This window comes from Panicum virgatum, chromosome 9K (assembly GCF_016808335.1).
Source record: "Panicum virgatum strain AP13 chromosome 9K, P.virgatum_v5, whole genome shotgun sequence".
Taxonomy (NCBI): Eukaryota; Viridiplantae; Streptophyta; class Magnoliopsida; order Poales; family Poaceae; genus Panicum; species Panicum virgatum.
This window is the reverse complement of record NC_053144.1, coordinates 46,615,275-46,637,178: the sequence shown is the minus strand read 5'-3', so window position 1 is coordinate 46,637,178 and position 21,904 is coordinate 46,615,275. Positions and strand designations below refer to the sequence as shown.

At 48.4% G+C, this 21,904-nt stretch overlaps 1 protein-coding gene across 2 annotated transcripts; it reads left to right on the top strand.

Annotated features, from left to right (window-relative positions):
- Positions 1–4,384: 4,384 nt before the first annotated feature.
- On the top strand, positions 4,385–20,392 carry LOC120651728. Of its 2 annotated transcripts, XM_039929328.1 has the most exons (9): positions 4,386–4,519; positions 5,223–5,345; positions 5,441–5,527; positions 5,604–5,678; positions 5,756–5,872; positions 5,991–6,237; positions 19,233–19,622; positions 19,715–19,971; positions 20,057–20,392. In XM_039929328.1, the coding sequence occupies exons 1-9, from the start codon at positions 4,481–4,483 to the stop codon at positions 20,189–20,191; spliced, it is 1,470 nt and encodes a 489-aa protein (XP_039785262.1). In that variant the 5' UTR covers positions 4,386–4,480; the 3' UTR covers positions 20,192–20,392. The 2 variants fall into 2 exon arrangements, with proteins under 2 accessions (XP_039785263.1, XP_039785262.1); XM_039929329.1 differs by lacking the exon at positions 5,441–5,527 and having other exon boundaries at positions 4,385–4,519.
- The last annotated feature ends 1,512 nt before the right edge of the window (positions 20,393–21,904 follow it).

Genomic DNA, 21,904 nt, shown 5'->3' with positions numbered 1-21,904 from the left:
GGTCTCTGAGCGCGTGCATCTGACAAGGAGGTGGTGGGAGGCTACGAGCTAAATTAGAAAGTGTTTTTTGAATCCAGTTGCAAAAATCCAAGAGGAAAAGAAAAGATGGAGGGTATGGATTAAATAGGAAGTATTTTTTGGGTCTAGTTGCCAAAATTGAAGAGAGCCTGTTTTGGTTGTTAGGATATGTTTCTCAAAACTCTAATTTCTTCATCATAAAAAAGGATCCTCTACAAACACACAATGTCAACAAACTTAGAAAAACCCTTCTAATAAAAATAAAGAAACATAGCATAAGAGAAAATTTAGAAGAAAGACAGTAGCAAAGCACGGGCAATCTTCTATCATAGGTGAGAAATCTAGGATGCATGCCCTTCTATTTCTCTTTGACGACAACATCATTTGCATCGTTCTCTACCTGCAAGTCACACTAGTACACAAACGATTTCTCTTGGCGCTGTTCATTTTTACAAGCGGTTTTAATTAACGGATGCCACTAGAAGTCAAATGGTGGGTCCAAATCAAGAACCACCACTAGAAATTGGGTTTTTTTCTTAACAAAACCGTCACTATAAATGGGCCATTTCTAGTGGCGGTTTTGTGGTAGTCTGGTGCCGGTTTTCTTAAGGCTGCCGCCACTAGAAATAAGTTGCAGTTTTCTTCACAAACAACCACTAGAAACACACTAGAATTTTAAAATTTGAATTTTTCAAATGACTTTAAATGGAGAAACAATCTAAATGAAAGTTGTAGATCTCAAAAAGTTATAAAACTTTGCATTTGACACCTTTTTCATTTGAAAGCATCTAGTTGAGGATAATTACATCTAAAGTTTGAACATTTCAAATTCAAATTTTTCAAAAAGCCTTGGATGGAGAAACTTCCTACTCAAAAAGTTGTAGATGTCGAAAATTTATGAAACTTTGTTGTTGACAACTTTCTATTTGAAGTCATTTATCATTTTAAACTGTTGTTTGAAGTTATAAACACCGATTTTAAAGTTGGTAAAGAATTCTGCTTTCTCTTTTTAATCGTGCACGAAAATTTGTAACTAGTTTTTCTCTCTCATATTAACTTGAAATTTGATCATTTTTCCAAAAAAATTCTAAATTCATGTTCTATCAAGTTATTGTGTTTTTGTTGTAACTATTCTAGCAAAAATTTCATGTGTGCTTGTTTTAACATTTGAAATTATGACGAAATGACAACTTCAAACCAAAATTTGAAGAGGTAAGTGATTTCATTTGAAAAAGTCATGAACATAAAAGTTATAGATTTCATCAAGATCTACAACTTTTAGTTTAGTCATTTCTTTATTTGACAGTCGCAGTATACATTGTTCACAAATCGAACTATCTCTCTATATAGTTCATATACTTAACTATGCATAGGGATATGTCAATTTCTGAACAATGTATAGTATAACTTTGAGCTAAAATCATTTTTATGGTCTTTGGTACTAATGGAACTTGTGGTGAGGCTTTCAACCATCCTTCCCACACTTGAACTTTTGTGTAAAAGTCAAGTGTGCAATGTCGGGATCTTCCTTTGAGTGTGTTCCATCACCAAAGAACATCATGGTAGATGGTTCATGCAGCTCTAATGTTCTCGAGCATCGTATGTCCTTTGTTCTTCTTGTTCTTGACCTAAAAGGTTTAGTGACAAGAATACCCGAAGGTATATACTAACGTGATAACATTTTTTTGCTTTTATAGACAAGAAAATGTCTATGTTTTATTATTATTAGATATCATATATATATATATATAATATTTTCTAGGGTATTTCTCGGAAGTGATTTTTTTATGGTCACAAGCTCGACCTTTAGGAACTTCATTTTGCAGCTATCAATGGTGGTGTAGTTCCCAGCTTCACCACTAAGTGTTTAGCAACATCGTTCAAGCTGCAGGTTTTAGTACCATGGTGCAACTACGGGATTTTGTAGAATTTGTGATAAACGAAAGCATCAACAACCATCCTTTTAAAAAGTTACAAACGAGGATCGAGAGATGGTTGGAATCCTCGTAGAGGCACATGGCAAGAGTGTCCATACCATGAAAACTATGGTTATATTTAATTTTTCGAAGTGGAGATATGCAAGCCATGCATTGATCTAAAATTTGACATACATCTCGAACTCTACATATGGAGCCGCATCCTACAATGTAATGCTCTTGATTGAATTTATTTGCATTCTTGTTGTGGCTAGAGGTTATGGTGCTCGTTAGTTGTGTGGATCTTTTATTTGCCTGAATAATGTTGTGGCCTCGAGGTATGCGCTCAAGTCTACTCTCTCGGTCCCAAAAAAATGACGTTTTTTACTTTCAGTGTTTTCGTTTGACCGTTTGTTTTATTCAACTTTTTTACTCAAACTAGCATAGACGCACGTGCGACACGCAGGTGATTAAAAATACAAACTCTAATGAATTTAATGATGAAGTAACTATGCAATTATACAGATCGAAGCTTAAAATAGTCAGTCTACGAATGCTCATTTGTCCAACTGATTTTTATAAGGTAAGAATTTTCACAGGTTAGCGAGTGTTAAAATATTAATCAATCAATCTAGATAATACAATAGCTGTCTGGCTTAGGCGTGTGTCACACTAACCAATGTAAACTCTAACTTTATCTCCTTCCCTTGCTTCTCATACCGCCTACCATGTAAAAACATGGGTTACACAAGCAATGATCAAAGGTATCAACTTACTAAGCAGTGGCGGAGGGCAGCCAAAAAATTAGGTATGACGGGATAGATAAACGCTAAGAAATTGATAGAGAAACGATATGAATATAACTTTGTTTAGATTGAAAACAAATTCGTATCCATTGAATTATTTTGCACAAGGTATGGCAGCTGCCACTCCTTGCCACATGGGGTCCTCTGCCACTGTTACTAAGCTGTATCAGGATTGGACGAAATTTTTACACTTTCTCAAACGGAAAATAGCAAATAAATCAAGAGAAGAATGAAAGGCGAGGAACCGCAGATCGAATATTAGAGCCTCAGATACTTGCGAGGAATCGCTGAATTGGCATGGCACGAGTCCATTCGTCCATGGCCTCGCCGGCAAAGTCGGATCGAGATAGGCAAGCTAGACAGAGATGACTTGCTCCCCCGCATGCACGTACTAATCATATTTTCTTTTCTTTTCTCGATATACGTGGGCCGTTGTAGAGGTCTACGAATAGAAACACCTCTGCGGCGGTGCATCTAGGACTCCGGATTCTTCACGTGAGCACTATCTTTTTTTTTTATAACGATACATTAGCATTTGACGTGGTCACGATTGTAAGTATAGGCCTCTAATCCGTACGTTTCTTAGCGTGCCACGTGAGCGCCGGGTACTATAGGTGGGTAGATGGAGGCGCGGTGAGAAAAGAAATAATATTTTGGCAGAAATGCTCTCGAACATGTGATTTTTATGGGTTTCCACCCCTCTCACCTCCCTCGGCCCTAACAAGCGGGTCCAGCGTGAGGGGTACGGTGGACCCAATCCAGGTGAGAAACGTTTTCAATTATTTTCGATCTTTATAGTATAGATAATGAAATAAATAAATTATTATTGAAATATGTCTAAAGATAAAGTAATTCCTTAAAAGTAAATAATATTTATGCAAAAAATTTGAATAAGGTGAACAGTCAAACAGGAGACTAAAAGTCAACAATGTCATTTTTTTTTGAATGGAGTGAGTAGTATATATGGAAACACATGTTTCCTTTTCCTCTGATTGTAGGTTTGTCAATATCGATCGCACATGCATGTCTTTATTTTGTTGCACGAATTTGTCTAATCAACCGGTGGGATAGACAAATCTGACAGCTGCAACCACTTTTGACACCACTATGCTCTATAGCATCAAATTATCTCACATTAAGACATCCCCTTCCTCTGTTGTGAGGGGGATAGTATCCTTGGCTAGGTAGATTAATTTAGAGAGCGAAGGTTTGTCATATTTTCTTCATCGTGTAGATATAGCATTATCCTTCTATTAGACTGTATCACTTTCAAGATGATTATTGTGTTTTTGTTTCTTAAAATAAATTCTTGTATATTGAAGTATGTTTGTTTGTATTTTATCATTTGGATTTGAAAATTAAATATAATATAAATGGGACTTGCTATATCCCAGTCGACTGGGAAAAAGGTAGGAACCCAGTCGACGAGGGTAGCCCTTGGATCTAGATCCAACGGCCAACTCTGTTTCTGTCTGTTGCCACGTCGAACCCAGCCAGCTTCCGCGTCCGCACAGCTAACGGGCACCGAAACGGGCACAGGATCCAATACCCGCTATCTCAAATCTGAGTTCATTTGGGCCACAGCGCAGCCATATGTCCAATAAAACAACACAAAAATTACATGACTGCCACTTAAACCCTACCGCAAGAAAGAAAAAAACCCTGCCGGATCTAATCTAGATGAACGCCATGCGAGCGGAGAAAAAGGGCGACAACTAGTCGACGGAAGAGGAGAAGAAGATGATGATGAAGGCATATCAAGATCAAACAACAGAAAAGGTACTAACCATGCATGCTAAATCTGCTCTTCGATTGCCCTATTCTATTCTCCCCAAATCTCCCAACTTCCTATGCGATTGGACACCACACTGACACAGAGATCATACATGCACCTCACCCTCCTGTGTCTTGATCTGTCACAATAAGGTCCTGTTTAGTTAGTGAAAAGTTGTTGGTTTTGATACTGTAGCATATTTCGTTGTTACTTGATAAATAATGTCGAATTATGAACTAATTAGGCTTAAAAATTCATCTCGTGCTAATCAGTTAGCCTGTGTAATTAGTTAGTTTTTTTAACTGCATTTAATGCTCCATGCATGTGTCCAAACATTCGATGTGACGGGTACTGTAGAAATTTTTTTGGGAACTAAACAGGGCCTAAGTATCAACTGTTAAAAACTGAATCAAGACTAGGAATCATTGCTGCTTTTAATATTCAAGAGTTCAGAATTTGCAAAAAGTAGGGCACCATGATCCATGTACAGGCTAACCTTTGAAATGGATGTGTTGGTTGTACAGATAGGGCACCAATTCATCTGCTAGCCTCATCAAACTCAGGAATAAAAGGTTGAACAATGCAATACATGAAGGAAAAGAGACAAAAAATAATCACTACATGAGCACAATAACAGAAAACAAGATACAAATGCAGTTTACTTCAAGAGTTTTTTGAGTTGCAAATGCAGTGTGTTTCCCTATGCAGGTTCAGAAGACAGCATTTCATCAAATGGAAGATGCAGATTTCTTAAGTGATGTGGGAAATGGACATGACAATACTGAACAGACAGAATTAACAGAGATTACTATGCACATGGATTCTGAACAGGTATGCACATGGATCGATTTTAAGTTGTACAAATCAATTTTCAAGTAAACTAGGTAGTTGTTTTTGGGGACTCAAATTTCGGTACTTACATTCAGGCTGCTTTAATAAGAGATATACAAGACAGTATTCTAAGTTACTACCATTTTGAATCAAACATTGTCAACCCCAATTATAGTCATGAGGTAAGTATAAAGATCCAACTACTCATAATTGCAACTACTGACATTTTAGCTTACTTACTGTATTTGTAATCAACAGGATAATTCATCTGCACTAGTAGACATAAACTGTGATGAACAAGATCAACCTGGCAAAGGACCAATTCAAAATGAGGTAAATCAGACAACGTAGAAAAAATATTTCACACAAACGTGATTTTAAACTAATCCATTACTCTTTCTTATTTGCAGCATTCATTGATAAGAGATTTCGAAATTAATCCAGATAGTTACTACAGATTCAATACGTCTACTCAAAATGGTCTGCTCCAACAACATGCAATTGCAAATTCCAATTGCACTCTTCAGGTTGAAAAAAAATCACCTTATCGCATATCAAGATAACTAAAGTTACAGTTGTCTATAATTGAAATTTAGACAATTACACATTGCAATTGACAAATATGTATTTATTTCTCATACACAGGACAGCTCATCAACCGTCAACTACAATAGCAATGGACAGGATCAAGAGATGCAAGTTGTAATGTCACAGGGAGGAACAAGTTATGTATTATCACAGGGAGGAACAAGCTACACAAGCCTTACGAAGCAATTCATGACAGGAAGCTTGGTTGGAAATTATGCACAACAGAATTATGAAGATTTTTTATCAACAGATACGACATGCAGTTTCATGGACTTGCTGAATCAGCCATTACAAACTGAGGTACTTACTTGTCCTCTAAATATAGACTAATCACTACTACAAAAAGTATTTTTACTACCACCATTTTCACCGCCGGTTCTTCACTACCGGCCCCAAAGTCGTTAGGCTCAGTGGAGTTTGGGGCCGGCGGTGAAAACCATTTTCACTGCCGGCCCGAGCCACGGACCAGCGGTGAAAATGATTTTCACCGCCGGCCCCAAACCCGCCGGCAGTGAAAACTGTTTCACTGCCAGCACCCTTCACGGCCCGGTGGTGTTGGGCCGACACCCTTCACCTGACCCTGCGGCCTGCGCCCCCTCCACTCAAAAAAAAAACCCTCTGCGCCCCCATCCGCTCCGACGGTGCCGCACCTATGCCCCCCATCCCCTCCGCCGCTGCTCCACTTGCGCGCCACCACCTGCGCCCCCCCTCCACCTCGACGCAGGCCGCCCAACTTCCGTGCCCGACGCAGCTCCCCCGCCCCAGGCCCCCGACGAGCTCCCGCGCGAGGAGGTCCGGCGCCCCCCCGTCGTGCGCCGCCACGTCGCCCGCCCTCCGCCCTCCACCCCGACGCCGCCCACCCATATTCCGTGCCCGAAGCAGCTCCCCCACCCCAGGCCCCGGACAAGCTCCCCCGCGAGGAGGTCTCGTGCACCGCCACGTCGCGAGGAGCTGCCGCGCCCCCGACCCGTCGGCGCCTCCACTCCTGGTCGCGCCGCCGCGAGCAGGCCCGGCCCTGAGATTTTGGGGGCCCGGGGCGAGATTTATACGGGGGGACCTTAAATAATAATAATAATAATAATAATAATAATAATAAATATACGAACAAATAGCATCACTAAACACTTAAATCTATATATTACCTCAAAAGTTTCTTCTAATAATTTTTCTAGATGCAAAGTCGATGGTATCAATATCGATTTCATCCAATAACTTCTAATATGTTGGTGCCATTATTATAATCTTGACCCCTGATATCATCAACATTGAGACCAAAGGATTTCCGCACAAGAGTTTGGATTAATTGAGTTGTTGGCTGATGCATGTCCCTATCTACTCGCTGATTGCAGTGTTATGTGGTAAATTAAAAAAAACAAGACAAGATTGATAAGTAAGACAGTAACAGTAAGTAATCAGTTGATTCATAGGAGAGAGACGGTTATGGAATTTAAACTAACTTGTATACTCCCTCCGTCCCAGAATACTAGTCATCCTGGAAAATTTCAAATAGATTAGTGAAGGAGTAAAAATGTAAAATGACCATGCAGGCCCTATTGGTTGGAGGAGATCCCGCCGTAATCAATCGATTAAATCTGCATGGCTGCATGCAGGTGCCGCCATTACTAACTTTTTTTTTGGCGCCATGCACTGCGCCATGCAGCAGCCGGATTGCCGGAATTAAAAAAAGAGCCGGCACTATTGTCATTAGATGGATTCCCTAATAATTGTGGGCCCATAGTATTGTCCAAAAGGTGGGATGACATGTTTTATGGGACAAAATTTGAATGTCAGGGTGACTAGTATTCTGGGACGGAGGGAGTAGATCATTAGATGTCAGATGAATATGACTTTCCGGCTTGCCGCTTGCGTGCTGCGTGCATGAGCAGATGCGTCGTCCATCGTCCAGCGCCCTGGTCTTGGCTTGGCTTCCTGTCGGGCGCCGTTGACCTGTTGCGTCTGCGTCTTGTCTCTCTTTTTTTGAAAAGCTATGTGTCTTGTCGTCGACTCGTCGGCCGTCGGCGCACAGTCGGCCTCGGCAGTCGCGGCCCGGCACAGAACTGCGGCAGTCGCGGCCCGGCACGGAACTGCGGAAGCTGGAAAGACGGCGATCGCGAGTTTCTGAGCTTCGACGGCGGGTGAGCGTGGGGCAAAAGGAAACACCGATTGGATTTCTGGAAGGTGATTGCGCCTAAACCTAATACGTGTACTGTATGTATACATGGGATGGGACCCCTTTGAATCGGGGGCCCGGGGCAGCCACCCCCCCCCCCCCCCCCCCGCAGGGCCGGCCCTGGCCGCGACCTGACTCCGGCCTGCCCCACGCCAATTTTGAGTAAGCAGGAATTTACACTATACTGATTTAGTCTTAATACCTCTAATTTTGAGTGATTTAGTCTTAATACCCTCTAGCATAGGCCTGATTGGTTTTGTGATGAACTTTGTATTGGAAATTCGTGAAACTCATTTTGTATAGGCCATAGCAGTAGTAGTTCTTACACTTATCCAGCATCTTGGTTAGTGTGGTGGAAGGTTCCTATGTTGTACAAATAAAGGACAGAAGGGATGTGTTGCTGTTAACTTAGCCTTAGTCTAATTGCATGACATTGATGCCAGAACTCTGATTGGGTAATTCAGTGGTGTTCAGTGTCTACAAATACATAACAGGCGGGCCGGGGTCATGAGATTTCCGTTAAGCTCATTTTGCACATCATATATGTATAAATTGGTGCCTATTCAGTTAAGCTCTAGAATATTCAGTCCCATCATACACCCAAATCCATATTATTAATTTGGCAATTGCTACCATGCTGAATTATGTTTGAGAGTTCCCACGAATCACACATAGTCTAGTACTGAACAACTACTAACCCATGGTTTCATGACTTTGCGTTCGATTTTGTCAGCCGAAACCAGGCAGGCGCAGGCAGGCAGGTAGGTTCCGTCTGAATTAGTGGGTAATTCATATGTTGAGGGATTTACTCTAGTCGACCGGGGTCATGAGATTTCCGTCTGGGTTAAGTTACATGATACGACCATCCTCTATCTCAATGTAGAGGTAGACTTCTTTGTTTTCTCTTTCTTCAACTTCGTTCTTTGACGGGCTGCTGGGGAAACTGGCTAAGAAGGGAAGATGGGAACCTCAGGAACTCTGGTGCTTTTGCGAGAAGTCTTCTTGGTCCAGAGCAAGAACCCAAAACTCAAAACAGTTGAAAAACAAAAGGAGACAAAGAACAAGAAGAATAAAATAGATTTTTACGAGAAAATTAGATGTTTTTGGAAGCTGACATGGCTTGCTAGAAAATGAGTCTTTAATTTCGATCATTTCTATCTTGGCTAGCGTCCTACAGTCAACACAGCTCTGATACCACTTCTGTCACACCCGGTTTTAAAGATAAACCGAATGCATCTCATATGTGCGCCAAAATCAAGTTTACACACATATGATAGACGCCATAAGTGAATATATCAAAAGACTGTGTTCAAAACATTAGCAAGAAAGAGTACATGACTTTATTACACTCTGATAAATAGACACGAAGGTCTTTAATCGATTCACCGATATCCTAAACGAGTACTGCAGAAGTGGCTTCCTCCACAGGTAGTTGACTGGTAAACGCACGCCTAGAACTCCTCAAAGTTGTCGTAGTTCTCCTTTTCTGTGTTCTCTTCTGAGCAGCAAGTAGACAAGGGTGAGTACACTTATGGTTGGTATTCAGCAAGTGGGGGAAGAATGCATGGCCATCAAGAGAGGCTAGGGTTTATAGCGGTTAGCATTTTATTAAGTTTTATCATATTTTATTAGCAAGCACCTATTAACTAGGTGTAAGTCTATACCATCCACTTAAGCATAAAGGATATATCATCATATCAAAACCATAGAAACCACAAGTTAAAATTATTCTTCAAGTTTGATTATCATGTGAGGGTCCAAGCCGTTCTTGACCGTGAGCACGGCTGATATATCAGTTTTACACTATGCAGAGGTTGTACACTTTCACCACAATTCGTGTCTCCCGATTTGCCCGAGGTAGCTAGCCTCTTAAACACTTCCTTTGGTGAGTGGCAAGAGATCCACTACGAAGCCTTTATAAAGACACACAGATAACTAATGGCCTGCTAGAGTTTCAGTAGCGGTGTGGTCCATAACCCTCCCTATGTTAGCAGCTCAATTTTCACTCTCATTGAGCTGAGAGGATGACACTCAAGTTGGGGAAGTTTTCTGGGTTTTTCTTCATTCACACTCACAATGCCATGCCTTCCAACGGGAGGGGTGGTCACACATATATACAGCCAGCCAAGGAGCTGCTAACTGCCTAGTCTAAGATGCTCCTGCTGTCCTAGAAAAGTAGATGCTAACTGCTGCTGTCCTACTAACTGCAGCTGTCCTAGCAAACTAAAAAGCAGTCCAAGATGCTGTCCTCTAGGGGCAGCACAAACCCACTGCATGCTGCAGCCAAAAGGAGATGCTGCAGCCCCACAAAGACCAAGAGTACAAGACTTATTCCCTTCATTCTCCCCCTAAGCCTTGTGCGTCGTCTTGTGGGAAAGTTGGACCATCCCGGTCCTGGAGCAAAGCTCAAGGAACTTGATCCTCCCAAGGGGCTTGGTGAGCAGATCCGCAAGCTGATCCTTGGTGTTGATGTAGCTCGCCTTGATGCTTCCTTCCTCCAAGCAGCCTCGGATGAAGTGATACCTCACCCGGATGTGCTTGCTCCGTTCGTGGAAAACGGGGTTCTTCGCCAAGGCCAGAGCGGACTTGCTGTCCACCCTGAGCTCCACTGCTCCAGTGTCTCTGCCGAGTAGATCACCAAGCAGTCGAGCGAGCCAGAGCGCCTGAGTCGACGCGGTGGAGGCCGCTATGTACTCGGCCTTGCAGCTGGACAAGGCCACCACCTGTTGCTTGACCGACTGCCAGCTAACGAGGCACTCGCCGAGAAGAAGTGGATCCCGCTCGTACTCTTGCTGGTGTCGATGTCGCCGGCGTGGTCGCTGTCGCTGTACCCGACGAAGTGTGCCACCCCAGGGCACCTCGGGTAGTGGAGACCGTGGTCGAGAGTCCCCGCAACATAGCGGATGATCCTCTTCACGGCCTGCTGGTGCTCCGTCGTCGGTCGCTGCATGAACCGACTGACGTAGCCGATGGAGAACGCCAAGTCCGGCCGTGTGTGGGCGAGGTAGCGGAGGCTCCCCACAAGACGCCGGTACTGAGTAGCATCCACCTCCTCCGCCGTGCTGTCACGGCTCAGCTTCAGCCTCTCCTCCATCGGAGTGAGGGCTGGGTTGCAGTCGGTGAGCCCAGCGAGCTCGACGACGCGCTTGGCGTAGGCGGTCTGTCGAAGTGTGATCCCAGAGTCGTCCTGGTGCACCTCGATCCCCAGGTAGAAGGAGAGAGGCCCCAAGTCACTCATCTGGAAGGTGGCCTTTATCTCCTCCTTGAACACCGCCACCTCCGCATCCTTGGTGCCGGTGATCACCAAGTCGTCGACGTATACACCCACCAGCAGGGCATTGCCTCCTTTGCCCCGCCGGTAGATGGCCGCCTCGTGCGGGCTTTGCTCGAAGCCCATCCCCTTGAGCGTGGAGTCCAGCTTGGCGTTCCACGCCCTCGGGGCCTGCCGCAAGCCATAGAGGGCCTTGCGCAGACGTAGCACCTTACCCTCCTTGCCGGGGATCGCAAACCCCGGCGGCTGGTGCACGTAGACCTCCTCCTTCAAGTCGCCGTTGAGAAACGCCGACTTGACGTCCATGTGATGGACACGCCAGCCCTCCTGGGCAGCTAGCGCAAGGAGGAGTCGCACGGACTCCATCCGTGCCACGGGAGCGAAGGCATCGTCGAAGTCGACTCCCTCCTGCTGCACGAAACCTCGTGCCACCAGGCGAGCCTTGTGCTTGACGACGGTGCCGGCCTCATCCCTCTTCAGCTTGAACACCCACTTAAGGGTGATCGCGCGGTGACCGCGAGGGAGATCAGCAAGCTCCCAAGTGCGGTTCTTCTCAACCGCGTCCATCTCCGACTGCATCGCGGCACGCCATGCCGCGTGTCCCTCGGCCTCTGCAAAAGACCGAGGCTCGCCGTCGTCGCACGCGAGGTGCAACTGCGCCTCCAGGTCGTGAGGCACCAGTCCCGGCACCGGCTGATCGCCGAGAAGGTCCTCCATCGTACGGTACCGCAGCGGCTCACCGTCGTGGTACGCGTCGATGCGCTCCTCGTCGTGAGAGAGCGGAGTAGCGAACTCCACCGGGCTGTGAGCAGGTGCTGGAGTAGGCGTGCCCGGAGGAGTGGCTGTCGGTGCTGGAGTGCGCGGCGTCGCCGGCTGTGGTGGTACAGCTGAGGAACTCGGCGCAGCCGGAGTCGTAGCTGAAGGGTGTGGTGCCGCCGGTGTGGCGGGCGCCGGAGTCGGTGGAGGCTCGGGGACCGGGGTAGGCACGCTCGGCGAAGAAGAGCTGCCTACTCCCCTAGCTCCCTCGAAGTGGACGTACTCGACGGTGAAGTCGTCGTACGTCGGAGCCGAGCCGTCGTCCACCGCCTTGTCCCACGCCCATCCTCGCCCTTCGTCGAACACAACGTCGCGCGCCGTGCGCACACGCTGTGTCTCCGGGTCGAGAATGCGGTAGGCCTTCGAACCCGCTGCGTAGCCGATGAACACTCCCGGAGTGCTTCTGTCGTCGAGCTTGCCGATGTGGCCAAGCTCCTTGGCGAACGCGAGGCAGCCGAAGACCCGCAGGTGGGAGACCGCCGGCTTGCGCCCATGCCAAGCCTCATACGGCGTTATGTCCGTCGAGTGTCTTGGTGGGCGAGCGGTTGAGGATGTAGACGGCCGTCACCACCGCCTCTCCCCAGAAGACAGTCGGCATCCCCCTCTGCTTGAGGAGGGCCCGGGCCATCCCCACAACCGTCTGGTTGCGCCGCTCGACGACGCCGTTCTGCTGCGGGCTGTACGGCGCGGAGTAGTGGCGCTGGATGCCCTCATCCGCGCAGTACGCCGCGAACTCGGCCGCCGTGAACTCGCCGCCATTGTCGGTGCGCAGCACGCGCAACTTGCGGCCGCTCTCCGCCTCCGCAGCAGCCTGAGCACGCCTGATGGCGTCCGCAGCCTCTCCCTTGCTGCCGAGGATCATCACCCACATGAAGCGGGAGAGGTCGTCGACGAGCAGTAGGAAGTAGCGCCGTCCTCCTGGTGTGACCGGTGTCACCGGGCCACACAAGTCCCCGTGTACGAGCTCGAGCCGCTCCTTGGCTCGGAAGCTCGCCTGCTGGGGGAAGGAGTGCCGCCTCTGCTTCGTCAGCACGCAGACGTCGCAGAGCTGCTCCACGTGGTCGAGGCACGGGAGGCCTCGCACCATCTCCTTGGCGCCGAGCCGCTTCAGGGCCTCAAAGTGGAGGTGCCCAAAGCGCTCGTGCCACTGCCATGCCTCGTCGTCCCTGCGAGCTGCAAGACAAAGAGGCTGGGCCACCCCGACATGGAGGATGTAGAGGCGGTTCTTCCCTCGAACCACCCTGGCGAGAAGCTGGCGACGGTGGTCCCAGATGCGGAGGACCCCGCTGTCGATCACCACGCGGGAGCCGCTCTCATCGAGCTGCCCAAGGCTGATGATGGAGTTCCGCAGCGCCGGGATGTAGTAGACTCCGGTGAGCATCCGGTGCTCTCCGGACTTGGCGGTGAAGATCACGGAGCCCACGCCCTTGATCTCCACGGCGGAGGAGTCCCCGAACCTGACGGAGCCACCTACGTCGACGTCCAGGTCCGAGAAGAACTCCCGCCGCCCGGTCATGTGGTGCGTGGCGCCGGAGTCGAGGTACCAGCCATCGACCTTGTCGTCGTCGGAGCCGTTGCCGAGGAGAACTCGGGCACGCGGCTTGTCGAGGTGGAGTAGAGCGGTGACAGGCGGTGCCGCCGGCTGCGGCTCCATGTCCCCGTGGAGTAGGAACAGAGCCGGCTCGTCATCCGGCTGGGCCTCCGCGACGTGGGCTTGGCCCCCACGCCTGCGCTGCGGGCAGTCCTTGGCCCAGTGGCCGGGCCTGCCACAGTTGTGGCAGGCGTCGTCTCGTGCCGCCTTGGGCCTGTCAGCGGCGCCGCCCTGAGCATCTCCGCGGGCGCCACCCTCGGCGCGCCCTCGTGCCCCGGCTTGGGCACCTCCGCGCCCCTTTTGCGGCTTGCCGCGCTTGCGGCCACCAGTCGAGGAAGAGGGCTCCCCCCTCCTCCTGTCACCGCGCTGAGCCTCCCACTGCTCCTGAGTGAGGTGGAGCTTCCCACCGATGGAGATGCCTCCCGAGGGAGGCTGTGGCTCGTCGCTGTCGACGACCTTGAGGCGACCTATCGCCTCCTCGATCGTCATGGTGGAGAGGTCTAGCAGAGACTCGATCGAGCGAGCGGTCTGCCTGTACCTCTCGGGGACGCAGCGGAAGAGCTTCTCGACGGCTCTCTCCTCGTCGTAGGTGTCGTCGCCGAACTACACCACCTTTTGCAGTAGACTGTTGAGACGGAGGGCGAAGTCATCAACATCCTCACCTGGCTTGAAGGCCAGGTTCTCCCACTCCTTGCGAAGTGCCTGGAGAGTGGTCTTGCGGGCGCGGTCGCTGCCGATACGTGCCGCAGCGATGGAGTCCCAGGCCTCCTTGGCAGTTCGCTTCTTGGAAAGTGTGAACTGCATCTCGGGCGGGGCTGCTGCGATGAGAGCATCCAGCGCCCGTCGATCCTCATCGTACTCGACGTCGCCGTACCGGACTGCCTCCCACATATGCCGCACCTGGAGCTTCACCTCCATGACTGCGGCCCACTCGACGTAGTTGGTCTTGGTGAGGGTGGGCCACCCACCACCGGGACCGACGTCCCTGACCACCGCCTGGAGGCCGTGGTAGCCGGGGGCGCCGCCGCGCGCACCCCAGCCAGGAGCTTCGCCACCGCCCTGCGCGCCGCCGCCAAGGGCGCGGCCGCCGCCAGGGGCGTCGCCTCCGCTGCCGGGCGTGCGGCCCCCTGGGCCGTCGCCGGGCGCGCCGCCATCTAGGCCGCCGCCGGGCGCACGGGCCCCTGGACCGCCGCCGGGCGCGCCGCCGTCCAGGCCGCCGCCGCCGGGGTGGACTGCTGCCCACCGCGCGGTCCGCTCCCGCGCTCTCTCCCTCTCCAACTCCTCAAGGTCCTCGTCGGCGGTGGCGTCGCCGGCGATGGAGCCGCTGAGGCTGCCGCGCAAGGTCTCAACCTCGACCTCCGCCTCTGCTTCCACCTCCGCCCTGGCCGCCGCCAGCTCCGCTGCAGCCAGCCTGGCCGCCCTCGCCGCTGCTGCAGCGGCTTGTGCCGTCGCTCGCCTGCGCTCCTCTGTCGCGGCGAGCTCGGCATCTCGCTGACGCCGTGCGCTCGAGGCGACCGAGCGCTGAGATGGTGCGTCGGACATGGCGCGCCTCCAGGGGGCTGCTACGTGGAGAAGACGCAGCCTCAGACGAGCTGCCGCTCGTCTGCTCGGGTGAGGAAGGTGGAGTAGAGGGTGCAGCAGGTGCTGCTGTGCTAGCCGCTGCTGCTGCGCTAGCTGCTGCTGTGCTAGCTGCTGCTTGGGAGGGAGAAGTGCAGGAAATGTCTAACCTACAGGAAAGTACGGCTCTGATATCAGATGTTAGTAGCTCAATTTTCACTCTCATTGAGCTGAGAGGATGACACTCAAGTTGGGGAAGTTTTCTGGGTTTTTCTTCATTCACACTCACAATGCCATGCCTTCCAACGGGAGGGGTGGCCACACATATATACAGCAAGCCAAGGAGCTGCTAACTGCCTAGTCTAATATGCTCCTGCTGTCCTAGAAAAGTAGATGCTAACTGCTGTTGTCCTACTAACTGCAGCTGTCCTAGCAAACTAAAAAGCAGGCCAAGATGTTGTCCTCTAGGGGCAGCACAAACCCACTGCATGCTGCAGCAAAAAGGAGATGCTGCAGCCCCACAAAGATCAAGAGTACAAGACTTATTCCCTTCACCCTAATGGTCAGCACCTTAGCAAAGGCTGCTACCCCAAGAGGACCGGGCTATGACCCCTACACCGACCCCCTCCTTACCCTTTTGGTAAGGACACCAGTTAAACACATGCCTAATTAATCGGCTAAAGTCAGAGCCATGTGACATTGTGGTTGTACGGCTTTCTTGGGTGGTTCTCCATGTTCCAATTAAACACCGTGATCTTATAACATTAACCAAGACAACAACATAAAGCATGTTTAACATTTCAAAAAAGATTATTATATTACCAACCCAAGATAAAGCAACTAAGCATTTCTACCCAACAAGATTTATTAAACCCGGTGTTCAAGGTTTCATGTGTAAAAGACTAGATAAATCCTTAATAGGTGCCCCTCTTCAAGTTTATGCAATTTTAACAATAAAGTAAAGTGATTTATCATGCTATTATTGGGACAAAATAGAATATGCAGGGGGAGAAGTCCACTTGCCTTTCTTGCCAAACTCTTGATTCTCTTTCTCGTATAGTTGTTCTTGATTTCCCTCGTACAACGCGTTATCTACACGATCACGCAAGCAAAACAAGCAACAAATAAGAAACAACACAATAAACAGTAGAAACAGATAAAGATAGGCTGCTAAAGATGTACGCGTTGCAAGGATCGCGTGAGCGCAAGAATCGCTGAAAACGGAGTTAAAACGTGAAAGATATGATTAAAACAAGATTCAGGGGCTTATATGTGAAGAAACAGAACTTCAAGGGGTTATGTGAAGAAACAGAACTTCAAGGGGTTATGTGAAGAAACAGAACTTCAAGGGGTTAAACTGAAAGAAACTAGGGTCTAAAACATAATTAAACCTTAGATTCAGGGGCTAGCATGCAAAAAAATAGGTTCTGGATGGCGGGTTCTATTTTTAAAAAGCTGAGGGGCTAAAACAGAAAGAAAAGGACCTTTCTGGAATTTCTTTTGAACTAGAGTGGATTGCGGGTTGATTTTTATAATACCGAGGGGCTCTTTTGCAAAAGCAGCAGCAACAGCTCAGAGATCGGATCCATTGGATCTCGATCCAACAGCTGCAGGGGCGGCGTTGGCGGCTCGGCTTGGCTCGGCACTGGGCGGGGCGGCTCTGCGGCATGGGCGGGCGGCGCCTGCGCGCCGACGACGAGCAAGGCGGCGGCGAACGGTGGCGGGGCCGGCGGACTTGGCCAAGAATGGCCGTCCGGGCACCATTTGGACCGGAGTAGCGTCAGGGAGGTCGAGGAGGCGTCAGCAAACTCGGTGGGGACCTCAGGGTGGCGGGTTGGTGCGGCGGCGGCGCTCCACGACGGCGAGGGGCGGACGGCGTGCTCCGGCGAGCAATTGTCGGGGCGGGAGAGCGGGATCGAGAGGGGAAAAAGGTCTGCGATGCTTCAAACCTTCACGCGGAGCTCCGGCGACTGTCGGAGTCGAAGGGGAGGCAGCGTCGAAGGAGATCGACGGTGAGCCCGAGCTCAGGTGGCGGTGACACTGCTGTGCGAGGTGGGGCGGAGCAGAGGAGAGCGAGTGCGAGGAAAGGAGGTGCGGAGAGGCTCGAGTGCTCGTTTTATAGGCCGAGAAAAGGGAGCGGAGCGGCCGGCAGTGGAGGGGGCGGAGCTCGGTGGCCGGCCATTAAGGCCGCGGTGATGGCGTCCGTTAGTGGCCGAGGGAGGAAAGGGGGGGAGGAGATTGCGGTGGCAGTGATGGCGGCGTTCAAGGCAGGCGAGGTGGAGAGGAACGCGAGCGGGTGCAGGAACTCAGGCGATCGCGGCTTGGCCGGGCTCGACACGGTGGATCGGGAGGCGGGCGGGAGGTAGGGGATGACAGGTGGGCCCCCGGCGTCGGTGAGAGAGAGGGGGAGCTAAGGGAGTTGGGCTGGGGTAGGCTGTTGGGCTGGGTTTTGGGCCTTGCGCGGAAAAGAAAAAGGAGGGGAGGAAGGAACTGGGCCGGGCCAGCTGGAGAAGAAAAGATAGAGGTGAGGTGTTTTGTTTTTTTCTCAAACTCAAATCATTTGAATAAAATCATTTTGAATTCAAACCAAATTTAAATTTTGGGTGTCACAACCATCGGACTCTGCTTCGCCCCCGACGACGGCCCTGCTTCCCCTTCGTTGACCATCGCCGCACAAGTACCGCAAGCAAGATGGTGAACACAAGGCGGCAAGGTAGGACAAAGAGTGCAGAAATTCCATCACAAGGTAAGGAAAATGGCCTGCTTCCCCTTCTCTGCAGTAGTCTGAAATAGATGTGAATTAGTCTAAACAAGCTATGAATTGCTCCGTAGTAGTCTGATAAAGCTCTGGATTCCTCTGAATTAGTCTCAAATATCTCAGATTTGCTCTGAATTGGCCTCAAATAGCTCTGAATTGCTATGAATTAGTCTCAAATTGCTCTGAATTGGTCTCAAGTAGCTCTGAATTGCTCTAAAATTTTCTCAAATAGCTCTAGATTGCTCTCAATTAGCTCCGAATTGATTTGAATTAGTGTCAAATAGCTTTGAATTGCTATGCATTAGTCTCAAATTGATCTAAATTATTCTATGCAATTAAGCAATTGATATATGGAATAAAAGGTTCCTGCATCTTTAGATGTGCACTACAATTAGTTTCTCCAAAATGTCTGAATCTGTGGAGTAAATAGTTAGTTCAATTAGTGTCCAATCTATCTGAAATGGGTGTGAATTCCAGATAAGGTCTTCAATTACTCTCAATCTCTATAATAATTAGTTAGTCAACTTAGTGTGAATCATTTAGTTTGAAATAGTCAACAGAAGTCCTAATCTGAATTAGTTTAAAACAGAAGTAGTTCTAATCTCAAACAACTTACTTCCTCCATTCCATGTCGATTTGACTTTTTTGGTGCATCCGAAAAAGTTAAAGCGACTTATAATTTGGAACGAAGGGAGTATCTCTTTTCAAACCAGTTCATAAGCGCAAAACATGTTAGTTCACTCTGTTATTCTAATAGTTACAATATGGATGTTCCTGTAAGAACCTGCGCAAACCGAATATGAGAGGAGCCGGGATAGGCAAGTGAAGCAGAATATAATGAAGATGCAGGAGTTTGGGATCAGTGTTGTAGCCTCTGAATTTAATAATTTGTGCACACCACTACCGAAGGAGAAAAAACCAGCACACAGCAACTCAGATTCTGAAACATCGGAGTATCTCCATGGAGATAGCGATGGTGATGACACTGAATCTGATGAGCCACAACCCCTTGCAATCGTGGTGCTTCTCATGTTTTTCGACATGCATTCTCATGTTTTTTCTGATGATCTGTTATTTAATATATGCTCTTGCTTATACATGCACCACACTGACATGTTCTTTTTTATTTGACACAGTTCAACAAACTAACCGAAAAAGCAAGACGAAAGCTACCAACATGGCACCAGGAGGTAGGCTGTCCAAGAGAGTGCGGGCATATCAAGGAGGACTGGGGATCCGTCCTGGTGTCGTAACAAAATCAGGGAAGAGGCCACTGATTTCAGAGAATAATGTGCAAACTGAAGAGTTGCCTCAAGATGTTGATGAAGGAAGGCGGGAGTCCCCTCAAGATGTTGTTGAAGGAAGGCAAGAGTCCCCTCAAGATGTTTTTGAAGAAAGGCAAGGGAGCCCTTGCAGGGATGCATTGTCTAACCATGAGGCTAATGATGATGGAATTGGAGTTGGTGGTGAAGAAAATGAAGCTGGTGGTAAATACCAGACTGGGCTTGACAACCAATGCACTGAAGGCAAGTTACAGTTTCTTTGTCATTGAAATATGATAGTGCTTTTGCTGTTTTCAATTAAAGTTAACAATTTCAGTGCAAAATGTTTTCTGTAGCTTCTGGTGAACGAGCCCCAAGGAGAAGCAGGCAACAAACCAAGGGACTACTGCTGGAAAGTATGACAAAATCTATGGGAAGGAGAATGCCCATTGCAGTTGCTGAAGGCCAAAGAAGGCCACATGATCCTGTTCAAGCTGCCAAGTTCGCATCAGAGGCTGGTGTCATCATTCGGGATAATATTCCTGTCCTGACTCATTGGAAGGAGTACAAGAAAAATACGGCGCACTACGACAGCTTTAAGGGAATGCTATCTGTAAGTGCATTACTCTTTGTATGGTACACTATGATATCGCAAGATCTGAACTGAGTCATTAAATATTGAAATTTCATGTATCTAGAATCAAGTGGACATTGATGATAAACAACCGCCAACAATGGCAGCAGACACAGATGTGCTGCGATCGGGGGTACGTCAAACGCGTTATCGGCTGAAAAAAAAAGTTCTTCAATGGTGTACCTACAGATCAGATTAGGACTACTCCTATTCCTAGCATGTCTGATGCACAGTGGATGGAACTTGTTAATAAGTGGACTGATGGAAAGAACATGGTATGCTGTGGGATGATATCAGTCTCTTCTCATTGTAAACCAGTGCATTGAATTGCTCTGAATTGGACTCAAATAGCTCTGAATTGCTCTGAATCAGTCTCAAATAGCTATGGAATCCTCTGATTTTTTTGGATTGCTCTAAGTTAGTATCAAATATCTCTGAATTGCTTCGAATTAGTCTCAAATAGCTTAGAATTGGTCTCAAATAGCTCTGAATTGCTGAAATAGCTCTGTATTGGTCTCAATAGCTCTGAATTCCTCTGAATTAGTCCAAAATAGCTCTGGATTGCTCTGAATTAGTCTCAAATAGCTCTGAATTGCTTTGAAGTATTCTCAAATAGCTCTGGATTGCTCTGAATTAGTCTCAAATAGCCCTGATTGGTCTCAAATAGCTCTGATTTAGTCCCAAATAGCTCTGGATTGCTCTGAATTAGTCTGAAATATCTCTGAATTGGTTTGAATTAGTCTCAAATAGCACTGAATTGCTCTGAATTAGCTCTCCCAGAACAGCAGCAGCAACACTTTCTTGAGGAATGCTAGAATGAAAGAACAAAGTCATCAGCATCCGTTCATAGCGCGATGTAGGAAGTAGCAGCAGCTAAAAGACAAGCTGCTCTGCATGGAGAACTCGAGGAGCTGAAGAAGAAAAGTGATGAGGCTGAGGACAAGCTGGCGAGGACCTAAATGGAGCTGGAGAAGTACAAGGAGCTCACTGAGAAAAACATGAAGCAACTTGAATTCAGCAGTGCACTCCTAAAGCATCTAGTTGTGTGGAGTGATAACCCTGGTAACAATTCACAATTCTCTCTGGTGGTTCCCTTAGATTTGTGAGCTGCTGCTGGTTGTCTTCGCTCGTGACTTCTGTTTGGTTTGAACTGAGTTGATGTTGGTTCAGTCTAGTGTGACTGAGTTGAGATGGATGTGAACTGCAAAGTGTGACTGAGTAGGTTCAGTCCACTTATTTGTGAATATTGTTGACATTTGAACTTATTTGTGATGTCTGTATAAATTCTGCGACTAATTTTTGCGATTATACTGGGTGTTCTGTGACTATTTGTGCTATGTGACGATTATGTTCTGTGACGAAACTAGACAGCACACGTGGGCAATACGTAGAGCACCGCGTGGCACAGTAAAACCAAGACACGAGGCCCATTGAAAACACGACACGTGGGCCAATTAAAACGCGACACATGGCCTAGTAGAAAAGGGACACGCGGCTTCACTGAAATCAGACACAAGGCCAGCTTAAAATACAACACGTGGACCATTGAAAATGCACCACATGTCGCAACCTTGGTGAGAAACGTGGCCTAATGAAAATGGGACATGCGGCCCGTTACAAATGTGCCCCGTGGCACGATGAAAACGCGCCACGTGGCTAGTGGAAACATGCCACACGGCACATTACCAAAGTGCCACATGCCGGACTGGGAATGGGCCACGTGGCCCAATGAAAATGTGACACGTGGCTAGTTAAAACAGCGAAACGTGGCACTGTTGAAAAGCTCCACGTGTTGCTTTCCTAAAGGGACACGTGTCTTGAGGTAAACACCGCGTGTCCATATAGTAAAGTATCGCATGGCCGTCAGAAAAGTCGGCATGTGCCCCATTGGCATAGCGACCCGAGACCAGTT

Excerpts from the sequence above, each read along its gene's own strand:
- LOC120651728 (XM_039929328.1), top strand. The coding sequence starts at position 4,481 with ATGATGATGAAGGCATATCAAGATCAAACAACAGAAAAG. Across the intron at positions 5,346-5,440 it reads TGCACATGGATTCTGAACAG|GCTGCTTTAATAAGAGATAT; the intron begins GTATGCACATGG and ends ACTTACATTCAG. Across the intron at positions 5,679-5,755 it reads AAGGACCAATTCAAAATGAG|CATTCATTGATAAGAGATTT; the intron begins GTAAATCAGACA and ends TCTTATTTGCAG.